Source organism: Mugil cephalus, chromosome 18 (genome assembly GCF_022458985.1).
Source record: "Mugil cephalus isolate CIBA_MC_2020 chromosome 18, CIBA_Mcephalus_1.1, whole genome shotgun sequence".
Taxonomy (NCBI): Eukaryota; Metazoa; Chordata; class Actinopteri; order Mugiliformes; family Mugilidae; genus Mugil; species Mugil cephalus.
The window spans coordinates 10,052,989-10,065,726 of record NC_061787.1 but is presented as its reverse complement, the minus strand read 5'-3'; the positions used below and the strand labels follow the sequence as shown (position 1 = coordinate 10,065,726).

General features: G+C 44.6%; 2 protein-coding genes across 3 annotated transcripts in view; one reads left to right on the top strand and one right to left on the bottom strand.

Moving 5' to 3' along the window:
• Positions 1-1,490, bottom strand: part of slc4a2b (solute carrier family 4 member 2b) — a 37,116-nt gene extending 35,626 nt beyond the window's left edge. Inside the window, exon 1 of the mRNA XM_047612214.1 lies at positions 1,449-1,490. The gene's annotated coding sequence lies outside the window, so the exon portion shown is untranslated. The remainder of the gene's footprint in view (positions 1-1,448) is intronic.
• Positions 1,491-3,221: 1,731 nt separating this feature from the next.
• si:ch73-173p19.1 lies at positions 3,222-12,738 on the top strand. 2 transcript variants are annotated; one of them, XM_047568039.1, is made up of 17 exons: positions 3,222-3,545; positions 4,779-4,885; positions 4,969-5,108; positions 5,201-5,361; positions 5,454-5,612; positions 5,712-6,165; positions 7,019-7,126; positions 7,684-7,774; positions 8,094-8,320; positions 8,414-8,656; positions 8,768-8,866; positions 9,041-9,234; positions 9,318-9,492; positions 9,574-9,730; positions 9,826-9,979; positions 10,598-10,709; positions 10,804-12,738. In XM_047568039.1, exons 1-17 carry the CDS (start codon positions 3,525-3,527, stop codon positions 10,977-10,979), a joined length of 2,778 nt encoding a protein of 925 aa, XP_047423995.1. In that variant the 5' UTR covers positions 3,222-3,524; the 3' UTR covers positions 10,980-12,738. The 2 variants fall into 2 exon arrangements, with proteins under 2 accessions (XP_047423995.1, XP_047423994.1); XM_047568038.1 differs by having other exon boundaries at positions 5,198-5,361.

Sequence of the window (12,738 nt, the reverse complement as noted above, 5' to 3'; positions counted from 1 at the left end):
AGCAGCATATAACAGTCTCTACCTTTAGGTCGCATCTTGCGTCACATGCTTCAGTTCATGAGGAAACTTGTTCAAACAAACGAGCAGTGGGTCATTCACATCATCACAAACACTGATCGGCCATAACATTACGACCACCTCACCGACGTGCAGGTCCCCCCCCTTTTTTTGCCACAGAAATAGCCCTGAGTCACCGAGGCCCGTTCTCCCCCAGACCTCCGGAGTTGCGCTGTGGTATCTGGCACTAAGACGTTAGCAGCAGATCCTTTAAGTCCTGCGGGCTGCGAGGGAGGTGGGGTCTCCATGGATCGGACATGTTTGTCTAGCACATCCCACGGACGCTCGACAGAACAGAGAGCTGGGGAATACGGGGGGAATAAGATCACCTTCTATCTCTCCGTGGTCCAGTTCTGAAGCTCACATCGTCATTTCTGCAGCAGACTGGGGCTTTTTATCAGAGACAACTATTATCTCTCCAGCTGTGTCGTTCCCTTCCTTCACCAGCAGTTGTCCTCAGTCCTTCCTGCAGCTTTAAAGTCATCAGGGGACTGCCTGCCTACACACCTGCCCTCTATTAGTCACTTAAAGTCAGTAGTGTAAAAGATTTGCCTACAGTGGTACCAAACTCTCATGCACAGCCTTACACCATAACAGATGCATTCACTATTTTCTTTCTGTTTATAAGTTTTATATATATATATATATATATATATATATATATAAATAAGTCACTTTGACTTATAGGAATCTGCAATAAATATTTCACAATTCTGTCTGACATTACAAAGACTAGAGGGGAATAAACTGGAATAATACAAGTTATAGTTGCAGGCTATGAACAGGAATGTGTCTCCCCCCCATGACCCGAGAAACAAAGGACACAAAAGTTCCCGTGAGCAATGACCGAATGAGTGATGAATGAATGAGTAAAGCTGACCACACCCCCTTCACGCCATCCACACTGCCACATTTCACGCGTCTTGTGGTTATTCTCGAGCTAAGGAGACACACTTGGCTGTAATGTCACCGACCCACGGCGGCTGCTGTCAGGAGGAGGACCCGCTAGCTTGCTAGGATGAGCAACTTCCCCCAACACCACCGGTTAAATCCTCACCAGCCCCGTGAAGATGCTTTTCTTTTCGGCCTCAACCAAACGCCTTTCCCGAAACACATGTCTACAACTTTTCTTAACGTTTTACCTCGGTAACGAGCTGGTAAAAACAAAACAAAGTCATCCACCGGCGACACTTGCGTACATGTGTGGCGGTCACAGCCTGTCAATGTCGCCTCTCCTCAGGGAAAAAAAAAAAAAAATAAAGTCACCCGGTCGAGTCCGGTTAGTGGGCGTCGAAAAAAAAAAACACGGGGTCAGAGCAAAAACGCGTCTACACAAAGCGAAAAATTTGTTAGGCTTACAAACACATACTGATTATAGCTCATTTACTCACCAGTGCCTGGTACTCCTCTGAATGACTTGCTCCGCCGGCGTCAAGTGGTTGGAATAAAAGCGGTTCCTTTTCCGGCGAGAATTTCAAATTAAAATACTCCGACATTAAGCGAGTGGATTTTCATCTGCAAAACTTCAAAAATAACATTTTATGGTGGGTTTTTAGCATTAAAATACGTATAGAAATATAACATAACGATGCGAAAACCTTCTGTATGTTTTCAAATGCGACGTTTTGCTTTTATTTTAAAAGCACAACAATCATATTCCGGTTTTACACTGGTCATTCCTGGTGTCATGTCTTATCTTTCCTTACGTAGAAGTTGCTGCGCTTGCGTAAAAGATGAATCATATTTACGAAGAAGGCGTCGTTCCGTTATGAGGCTCCAGCATATTTTTTTAAAAAAAAGAAAATAATGACATTAAAAAAAACAAGCGGAGGGTTGTTTAAACTGACTTCAAATACTATTAAAACATTAAGAACAGAATCTGTTCACTGGAGGATTTATTTACACTTTTACTTAAGAAAGCTGATTTGTTTCATATTTATAATTATTTCAGCAGTTTAATATCAAATGTTATTGTTTAAGATATTCAAGTAGTAAAGAATACCAAACACCATTTCTTCATTTAATGCTCTTGCAAATTGCCTACTATAACTTTATATTTTAAAAAATCACTGCAGTTTCTACACACCTGCCATTCATTCCTAGCAATAAGTAGGACTTCTGCATTTGCTGCAATGGTTCTTGATCATAAATATGTTTGTAAATAAAGCAGGAAAGAAAATGTGATAATTTCCGTGTTCAAACTATTATAAACGGTGTCTGTGAATAATTTGATGGCTTATCTATCTCCCCTTCAAATGTTTGTCATACTTCGTCCAGCTTCACGTTTATGAATACCTTATCTCACTTAATTATATTCTTATCTCTCTGTAATGCCATGTTTCACGGCAATACTGCCAACGCAATAAACAAATTATGTCTACAGACATGTAAAATATTCCTTTGACTGTTACTTGTATATTTTTCCACTTGCTTCGGTGACTGTCCCTCACACCTCTACACGTATGCGTTGCCAAATTTGGCACTGTCAACAACGTTTTTGTACTTTTCCAAAAATGCGTGGCATGCCTTTTGCACACAAAGTAAGAGTGACGTCTACTGGTGGCTTGCTACCAGTGACAGTAGAAGTTAGACCTGTTGAAAGAAATTATTATAATATAGATTTTTTTTTCTTATTTCATTATTAATTAATTAATTATTAATGAATTTATTTATTTATTTATTTATTTATTCATTAAGTAGAATAGCTGTCTCAGGCAATTTTTGGAGAGGTATCCTTTAGCTTTCACTTATTAGATTAGTTGCTATATATGCTATATATATATATAATAAATATCCACTGGTTCATGTTCGGTCATAGTAGAATCTACTTCTAACAGGGGTATCAAACTCATTTTAGTTTTGAGGCCACATTGCTCAGACTTGTAACATAACAGCATAATAACTGTATCCGAATTTTTTTTTTCCATTTGTTTTAGTGCAAAGAGGTAAATTAGGAGAATGTTAGCATTTAATAAACTGTCCTTTAAAAAAATATATTTTTCTTAAGAGAAATAAGTGCAATTTGAGCTTATTGCTGTCTGCTGTTAAGTCCTCAGCGTTGTGTTGTGTTCACTTCTCTGACTAAAACAAATTTCGGCATTGCCGCCTTCTATGTAATCGTCGCACTTTGCGAATTCGTGCTGCAGGACGGATTCCAGCCTCTGGCGGTCCGCTTCTGCTCCGCGGGCCGCATGTTTTGACACTCGTGTAAGCAGCTCAAGGTTTATTGATAAGGCAGCAGCTGATTGGGGGTTAGGATCCGTCAATCAGAGCTCGGATCTCCGCAGTGGTGGTAGGCTGGTTGGTTGCTGATGTAGTGTCAGTCTCCAAGTCAAAGGGGGAGAGGTCAGTGTAGCTGTAGCCTAGTTAGCATACTGTTCTCTGGGCAAAACCAGGAAGTCAGTAAAGTTGATAAATAAATACCAACCCCACTGTGATTGTTTCTGCAGTGACCTTGAAACAACGGCATGAGTTCCGCTGCCTCTCCGGTAAGCACCAAACCTCCCGTCTGTCTTTGACTGTGCGCGACGCTAAAAATATTTTAGCTTCAGCTTTAGCTTTAGCATAGGCTAACGCTGTTTGTTGACAGCCTCATGTTCGTAGCAAATAACAACACACGCTTAGCATGAGCTGCAGGGTAAGAGCTCGTTGGCTGATTTTAAACCCAGTGTCGCTGTCTTCGCTGGTATTTATTCTGACAGAGGCTAAACAACTACTGAAAACTTTATAAACTAGCGTTAACTTGTCTTGGCGAAGCTAAGTTGTAATGGGGTTTGATGGAAGGTAAATAGTAGAAAGAAACATGTCAATTAGAGGTTTACGCTGCAATACATATAATAATACTGGTAAATGATCTTTGTGTGTGTTATTAACGGTCTTGTGCAGGATTTAGGACACATTATCACCCCGTTTAATTACATAAAACGTTTATTATGAACCAATTCACGACTGCACTCATACAGTACACACACGTGCATTTTTGCACTGTCTGCATCCTAAACTGGTAAATGTGTATGTGCGTGTTTATATATATACATTTCTGAGTATGCTCATTTATTTATTTATTTGTATTCTGCCCTGATTGTCATATATCTTTCATATTTCTTTATTGTTTTCCATACATAGTCCACCTATACACGTGTTCTAAATTATTATGCACATTGTATTTATATATGTTTTTGGTTGTTCAATCAAACTTATGGACGCTGTTGTGTCTCAGGGCTCTGGCTTTGGATCAGTGAACTCAGTCTCAGACACCTCTGATAATTAGTTTAATAGGTGAGCCCAATTAAAGGAAAAGCTACTGAAGAAGGATGTTCCAGGTTATTAAACAGACCACCATTGTCAAGCAATGTGGGAAAGAAGAACGATGTCTCTGTTGCTGAAAAACATGAAATAGTTGAATGCTCCACAAACATCAGGATGTAGGATGCTCCAGAGGCTTGCAGTTATGCACAAATCTTCTATTCGGCCACCCCTAACCAATGCTCATGGGGAGAAATACGTGAGGACTAATTTTAAAACCGTCGTATTCACTGATGAGTGTGACCCTGGATGGTCCAGATGGATGGAGTTGTCGACTGGTTGGTGGACGGCCACCATGTCCCAACAAGGCTGCAAGGAACATCTCTGCATCTTTGGCAACTGTGGGCGTAAAAAGGAGGGAAACTCGTGGTGCGGCCCCTGTTTATGGCTTTTTGATTTGACATGTTGTATTGCAGACCATCGGGGAGTTGTTCCTCATCCTCAGAGAGATGGGATTTTCAGAGGAGCAAATCCAGGCGGCAGTGCAGGCGGGACATTTCTCTGTGCCAGAAGCAGCTGATTGGTGAGTTGTATTACCCCTTTCCTAAAACCTTGTGACATTTAGCATTAATTGAATGTTAATTTAATGCTCCCTATCTCCCATAGGCTTTTGCATGGTCAGTACCCGCGACACAAGTTGGTCAAGCAGTCGTCGCAGTCAGCTGAGACAGCTTTTTCTGCTTTCAACCCTCCCAAAGAGGCAGCCAGCACTTCTCAGTCACCTACATCTCCCGCTGACAGCGCAGGTAAAACACCAACTCAAAACCACTTTCATACTCTGCACATTATCTGGACCAAAATGCTCTAATTCAGCTTTTTTTTCCCCTGTCTTAAGCAGCATGTCCTTCCTTGGTGCTGAGGCCATCTCAGCCTGGCTCCCTGTCCCCAGATCCACTGCCGGTTGAGTCGCGGATCAAACAGGACAAGAGTGACTTTGAAGAGAAAGAAAGACAGCGCGTTGCTCAAGAAGCGAGAGCGGAGAGAAAACAAAAGAAACAGGTCAGCAGCACTGACGAGGCAGTCTTCTGTTAGCTACTCTGCTGTTAGAAGAGAATATTTTTGAAATCAAGTGTTGTGTTGTGCACTGCCAGGAGCGTGAGCTTGTGTTGAAGCGGATAGCTGACGATCGCAAGAGCTTGCAGCAGAAGAGCCACGCTAGCTCTGGTGCAGAGACGTCTCCTCCCAGTGGTGAAGGGCAGAAGCTCGGAGGAAAGGTTCAGACAAACCTGGATAACAACTGCATTCTCATGGTGAGGCTGCGGTGGAACCTTCATTTTGAGTTTCCCGTCAGGTACGTACAGTCAAAGCACACGGTCGTTTAAACGTCTTGCGTGTCTGTCTCGATGCAGATTCGGCTGCCATCCGGTGAGTCCATGCGTGAACGCTTCTCCGCTGATGCTCCTCTGCGCAGCGTTGTGGAGCACATCACCGGACGTCACCCCACCCTACCCTCCTTTTCTCTCCTCCAGGGTTTCCCTAGGAAACGCTTCGGGGAGGCAGAGCTCGCCTGCTCACTGCGCTCTCTCGGCCTCACGCCGAACGCCGCACTTTGTATTCAGACCGCTCCTCCGGAGACTCCTCAGGACCCGCCGAGTCCTGCGGATCCACCGTCAGCAGGTCCGATTGAGCCATCTCCCTGTGTTGTGCCTCCCCAGGAGGTAGATATCCTTGCTGTCCCGGAGAGGGTGGGAGACGAGGGCCCCGTTTTACCTCCTCCTCTGCCTAACCAGCTTTGGGAAGAGGCAGTGAATTATGCAGGGATACCTGGAGCTGGCCCTGCGCTGCCTTGGCCTCACGTCTGGGGTAAGAATTACTTTCAGTGCACAAGAAATCCTAAGCTCACTGCTAGTGTGAGTAATTTTAACTTTATATTTGAGACGTGTTTTCTTGGCGTGACGGACGCTTTTGAACGCTTCAGTTCCCGTGAGCCTGAGCTGCTGTTGCCATGGAGAACGACAGAACAATCACAAATTCCAAGCGCTTTGTTGTGGAAACCAGTCACACTGACATTGTTGCTGAATTCATCCCAAATTGACCCAGACTCTGAAGTTTAGGTGCAGATTTTGTTTTCGGTTTTGCCTTCTATTTATCACAATCAGTGCAGTTCGTAGTATCTCTGTAGTTGAATGTTTCTTGCTGTGATATCCACACATAGTTCAACTTTATATAAAGCTCATTATATTAAATAAATACTCTTTATAATCTTTAATAATCAAATATAAACAGTAGAGCACATAAATATGCTTAATTATTGTTATTATTGATCTAAAAATCCAACACAAATACAAATCCTGTCCAGAAGTTTCTACAGAATAGCCCCAAGTGGTGTTTGAGACTTGACACACTCTGGTGGAAGCTCTATTCCATCGACAGCAAATGCAAATTACTTTGGTCTTGTTAAGAGAAACATCTGGCAGGGCTTTGCAGCTGATCTTGGTGTCCCTATTCTTTTCCTCATTTCTGCTCAAGAGTCACGTCAATCGCGCGTCAAGACGAACAGTGGTGGCATGAGGAGTTATTATTACTTTCAACTACTTGGAGTTTTTCCTGCTGTAACATGACGCCTCTTCCTAGTTTCCAGTGATATAGGGTCACAACATATTATTTGTTGAGTGTTATTTAAGTCGCTGGATGACGTGGTTTCCGTGCTCGACAGGGCGCGGCCAGAGGATGGTTCCTGGAAACGCTGAGGATCCCGTCGTAGGAGCCGAGGAGGAAGAAGGAGGAGGAGAAGGAGAAGAAGAACCACCCCACATGCCTAACGGTACTGCTCCCAGTTTCTGCTGGAGATTCTCCCTACACGTTGCTTTCTCTCTTACGGTTTCCACGTGTCTCCGTTGCTCGGCCGCAGTGAACTTTATACGCTTTCGTGTCAGTCGCTTTTCGACCAACTTTCATTCTGCACATTGCATTATCTTCTCAGTGTGCACAGCATTCGACAGGCTGCCCTAGTTTGTAAGAATGGTTAGGAAACGTGCAGGTGAATGCCCCTCTCTGTCAAACATACTACACGGGGTCAGAGCTGCTCAGCGGTGAGAACTTAGTGACCGGCCAATCACGTTGAACGCTCGAGAGCATGTGGTTCTGATATAGTATCCTGAACGAGTGCCAGCAGTGACCGTGAAAAGAGCTCATTCACGGTGGAAGCTAGTTCCTGACGAATCCTGATCCTGAAGATGTTGATTAGAGGTGTGTAACATAAAGTTTTTCTTCTGTTATGAAGCTGGTAAAAAAAATGCCGGAGGAACAGAGCGGGTCTGCGAATGTTGCTGCGGTTGTATTAAAATATCTTCAGGGATTACAGTTGTGTAATTTTCTCAGGAATCCCCCGGCTGCCTTTCTTCCCGGAGAACAGGCAGCAGCAGAGGTTCGAGCCCTGGCACCACTGGCCGGGGCAAGGCAATCGACTCAGGTACGTGTCTGGAGAGAATGGCTTTAGTAATAGTGTAGTGATGTAGTAATATGATAAGAAGTTAGATTTAATAATTCTGCATGCTCTGCAAATTTAATTTAGAACCAGATGTGTGGAATTAGTTTGAATGGGCTTCTGTGCTCCGTTTGGTTGCCTACTGTTGCATTCAGATGTCTTATATATAATACTATCATCACTTTAAATATTTATAATTATTTATAGTGTGTTTTATTAACCTCCCTGTTAAAACTAAAACTTTTAATAAATATGACGAGTTACATTGAAATGTGTAAAAGACGCCTGTGTTTGCGCGTCTCAGAGCGGCTGCAGAAGAAGTCGCGGCTGACCCCGAGGACGCAGGAGGTCCGGTGGCGCCCGTCGCCGCAGGCCTGGCTGCAGTGGAGCGTCTTCAAAGAGCCGCACAGCAAGAGGACCCCCACGCCTCCCAGCAGGGACAGCCGTCCCCACCCAAAAGACCCTTCCGGCCACCGAACGTGCCGACCCTATGTGCCTTGGCCATCCGCGCGACTGTGCACCTAATGACAGGTCGGAGACGTCAGGAGTCGTCAGATTTCCCCCACGCCGTATTTTCTTTCTTCCTCCGTTCATTCACCGTGGTGACTTTCTTAACCCTTTCAGCTCCCAGCATGCAGTACAGCAGCAGCCTGGCGTGCCTGACCCCGGAGCTGGCGGAGCTCCTGCTCAAATACATGTCCAGCGAGAGGCTGCTGCGTCCACGCACCCTCGAGCTCTTCTTCGGCTGCCCGATGCAGAAGTTCGTCCTGAACTGCTACCCTTATTCAACCAACGAGCTCCTGCGGCAGCTGCGGGCCTTCACGGCCCTGAAGCATCTCAGTCTGGTCAACTCCCCTCTTATCACAGGTTTTTACAGTTTGCACTTGGATCCAGGCTTTTTGTCGTCAACGTGTTTGATCAAAGTCTGTGCTTTTCTTTTCCCCCCCTTGTTTTAATCTCCTCCTGTGTTTTGTCCAGACTCTGGCCTGTCAATCCTGTCCAGCCTGGTCAAACTCCAGTACCTCAACCTGGCCTCCTGTAGCAAACTGACTGACTCCTGCCTGCAGTATATCACAGGTTCACGCGCTCGAACTTCTCACCAAGCCTCAGGGTGTTGTTAGAGGGTGGGGGGGGTGACATATTATGTAACGCGTAACATGTGCTCACAGTTACGTGCAGCAACGCCACATTTCCAAATAAGCTGCTTTTCTTTTGGTGAGGTGCTTAACGTGTGATCGGCATGTTTTGAAGGTTTGAAGAGCCTGTGTTTCCTGTCCCTGGACCAGACCAAAGTCACAGATGCTGGGATGGTCCTGTACCTCCAGTCCGCTCCGTCCTGCCTCTCTCAGCTCAGCCTGAACCAGACGGCAGTGACCGAAGCCACGCTTGCCGTGCTCCCCGCCTGCGTGCCACAGCTGCGACTTCTCAGCATCAAGCAAACTAAGGTTTTGTGTTTTAATTTGAACAATGGTTATTTATTAACTTTTTCCTATAGTCGTTATTTCATGACATCTTCCTCCTCTACCAGGTCGGGGACGTGACAGCCCTGGCAGGGATGTCCAGTCTGCAGACTCTCAACCTGGACGGGACAGGTGTGACAGAGGAGTCTCTGGAGCATCTCGCCACGCACCCCTCCTTGTCTAGTCTCAGTTTAGGGGGAATCCCCGTACTGGATGGCAACCACGCTCTTCAGATCATCTCAGGTTCTTAAAATTTAAATTTAAAATGGGGTGAAAATAATTGTCATCCAGGTCTGTACTGAAGGTTCTTTTTCTCTCCTGTAGGTCTAAAGTTGACTCACCTCACCCTCCCTGGACGCCACTCGGTGACAGACAGCGGCTTGTCGTTCCTCTCCAGACTGTGTCTGCTCTCGGAGCTGGACCTGACGGACTACACACAAGTCACGGACCAGGGAGTCAGCCAGCTCTCCACCATGACCAGGTCCCTCCCGCACCCCCTCAGGTGTTTCTGCGTGATGAGAGGAAAGATACTGACCGAGACTATTGTGTGTGTGTGTGTTTTTTTTTTTTTTTTAGTTTGAAGAAGCTGTCGCTTAGCAACACTCAGGTGACGGATGCGGGGCTCCCCTCCCTGCGCGGCCTGAGGGAGCTGCAGGAACTGTGCTTGGACCGGACGGCCGTCACCAGCCGAGGAGTGGCTGAACTCATCACCTGTCTGCCGCACCTCCAGGTGATTTTAATTGTGATATTTATTTATTTATTTTTTTTCGATTGCACAGAACAACTAGGTCTAATGCGAATAGCCCACTCTGATGGCTGTCAGTTCTAGGATACTTCAAATTAATGTTCATTGATTGTGCTAGATTAAAACATAAACATTTTCAGCATGATCATCTAGAACTAATAAATTATAGACCAAATGATAAACATGATTCCCCAAAAGTGTGCCATTTTGAATGACAAATACATACTACTGCCACCTGTTGGTGTCAAAGGGTTATTTCACACATGAGAAGAATGTTTGTGACATCACAGACGTCACATTCAGCGTTTTATTGACAAAGGTTCTTTGATATCACTTTATCTTGTCTGTACCTATAAGATTAATTGTGTTGTGTGTCACACTGAGCACTGGTTTTAATTCCCTGGACATTTAAATTCAAGGCCTTCGTTATTCATTCATGTTTTCAGTTGATATCGTGTAGAATTAATTCATTCAGAGCATGAAATTGTGGATTGATGGTGTAGTTTGGTTCCAGTGTATGTAAACTATTGAAGGTTTGTTACAGACAGCTGGGAGCCACTTAAGTAATTTAGCATGCCTCATGTATTGTGTTCTGTTTTGTAGGTGTTGGGGCTGGCCAGCACTCAAGTGGGAGACACAGTAGTGAAGAGAGGTCTGATCCGCTGCAATCAGCTTGTTAAACTCAATCTGAGCCGCACGCGGATCACAGACCACGGTAAGATCCGACTCCAAACCGGCTTTGACTTATTTTTATTTATTTATTCGTTTTGGATGACCAATCCCCCGTGTATTTCACACTTTTCCCTCAGGTCTGAAGATCCTGAAACACATGCATCTCGCTCAGGTGAACCTGGACGGCACAGGTGTGACTCTGATGGGCATCGCCAGCCTCCTGTCTTTCACCAACATCAGCAACATCCGGGCCAGCCACACTCGCGCCATTCCCCCCGACGAGGTCTCCGACGAGGAGTGGGAAGCCCAGTGAGCGTCGGCCGACGGGGGCGGGCCGGTCCAGACATAGCGCACCCGAGCACGGCTCTGACACCTGCCGCCGCCGCTGCTGTTCCCTAAACACGCCGCCGCCCAGGCTCACCTGGAGACGGCGTCACCGAAAACACTCCTCCTTATTGCACTGTTTCAACCGCAGCTAGTGCCACTAATCTGTCAATCACGCACGCTACGTTGAAACCTTAAACGGGAGCCCCGCGTCATCAGCTCCTCCCTTCACGACGTTTACATGTGTAGAATTAATCACTATTTACCTGCATACCAACACGCGCGACTCCACATGTCTAACGTCGTGGTTGGGTTGCACCCAGATTAGGCCGTTTCCTGTTTCAAAGTCAAGCAGAGCTCGGATGCACAGTTAAAAAGTAATCTAATTTAATTTATTGATCAGGACGACATTCAGCTTCATGTCCAGCGTCCTGAGAAATTCAGAGATATCATAAAACTCATCGTTTTGCTCCTTCCGTCCCAAAAGGAGGAGCTGTCTTAAGAGTCAAAACCTCCTTGTATGGAGGATCACTCTTGAAGTTTAACTGTTTTTGGATTTATAAATTAATCCCGCTTTGGTGCAACCCCATCCTCAAGCTTTTAAGCTTTACTCGCAGCCTCACAGGTCGGAGGCATTTCTCTCCTGGTCGGCAAAACTGGCAAAAAAACATAAACTTGACGTTACAAACATAATCTATAACAGCATGTGTTTTCAGACTGTAACGACTAACAGAAAGAAGTTTAACTAAAACCCGAGCTGGATACAGTTTGTTTGGGAGGGAAAAAAAAAACCGATGAGATCTGCTTCTCATCGAGTCCTGAACTGTATTCGTGTCACATTGGATTTATGAGAAGGATTAATATTTTCTTTGTTATCTTGAATATTAGAGTTGCAGTTTTAGTACGTGCAGACCCAGTAAATGGCAAAGGTTTGGCCTACAGGATGCTTGCCATATTATTAGGTACGCTAGTGAAAAGGGATGCATGCTAATATAATAGTCCTGCACTGAATCATCCTCCTTCACAGCTGTAGTGATAAGTTTATGATAATTTTTGCAGGATGTTAACTGGAGTTAAGTGTTTGTTTTGCATAGCACACTGACTGAAGCTGGGGTGTAAAGATAATGGAAACGTTCTGGTGCAACAAAACAATTCAAGAGCATTACAGACCACAGATGAGTTATGTTTATAACATCTGTGAAATGCGTCACTTATCACTTGTGTACCTAATGAAGTGGCAGCAGACTAGATCTGAGAAGCCTGTATCTGTGTCTTACAAACGTTTAATTGGCATTAACATGTCGAACAACAAATAGTTTGACTTCCACAATTTGACACGAACACAGCTTTTGTCATTAGCTTTAGAAAAGATGGCTGACTTAATTCATCATGATTTTATGGACCGCCTGCAAATTTGTTTTGACAAATAGCATCCTGGTGATGGACTGGCCTCAGTTCATTTTCTTTGTTAGTTATACCAATAAAGGCCAGTTATTTTTTTGTTATTATTTTAGGAGCCCAGCCATTTTCAGCTGTTTGTGAGCAGCATATACAGTTTAGTATAAAGGCTGTAATCTAACGTATGATCTATGCAGCCACGTGGCTCACAGACAAAACCCAAAGCAACTTCAATGTTTTTCCTTCTTGTTTACAGAGATGTAAAGTAGTTTATTTTCCCTAAAAACTTTTGATTTTTGGATACAAGCTCTGTATTCGTTTACAATTAACAATAAATTCTTCAAGCTAAA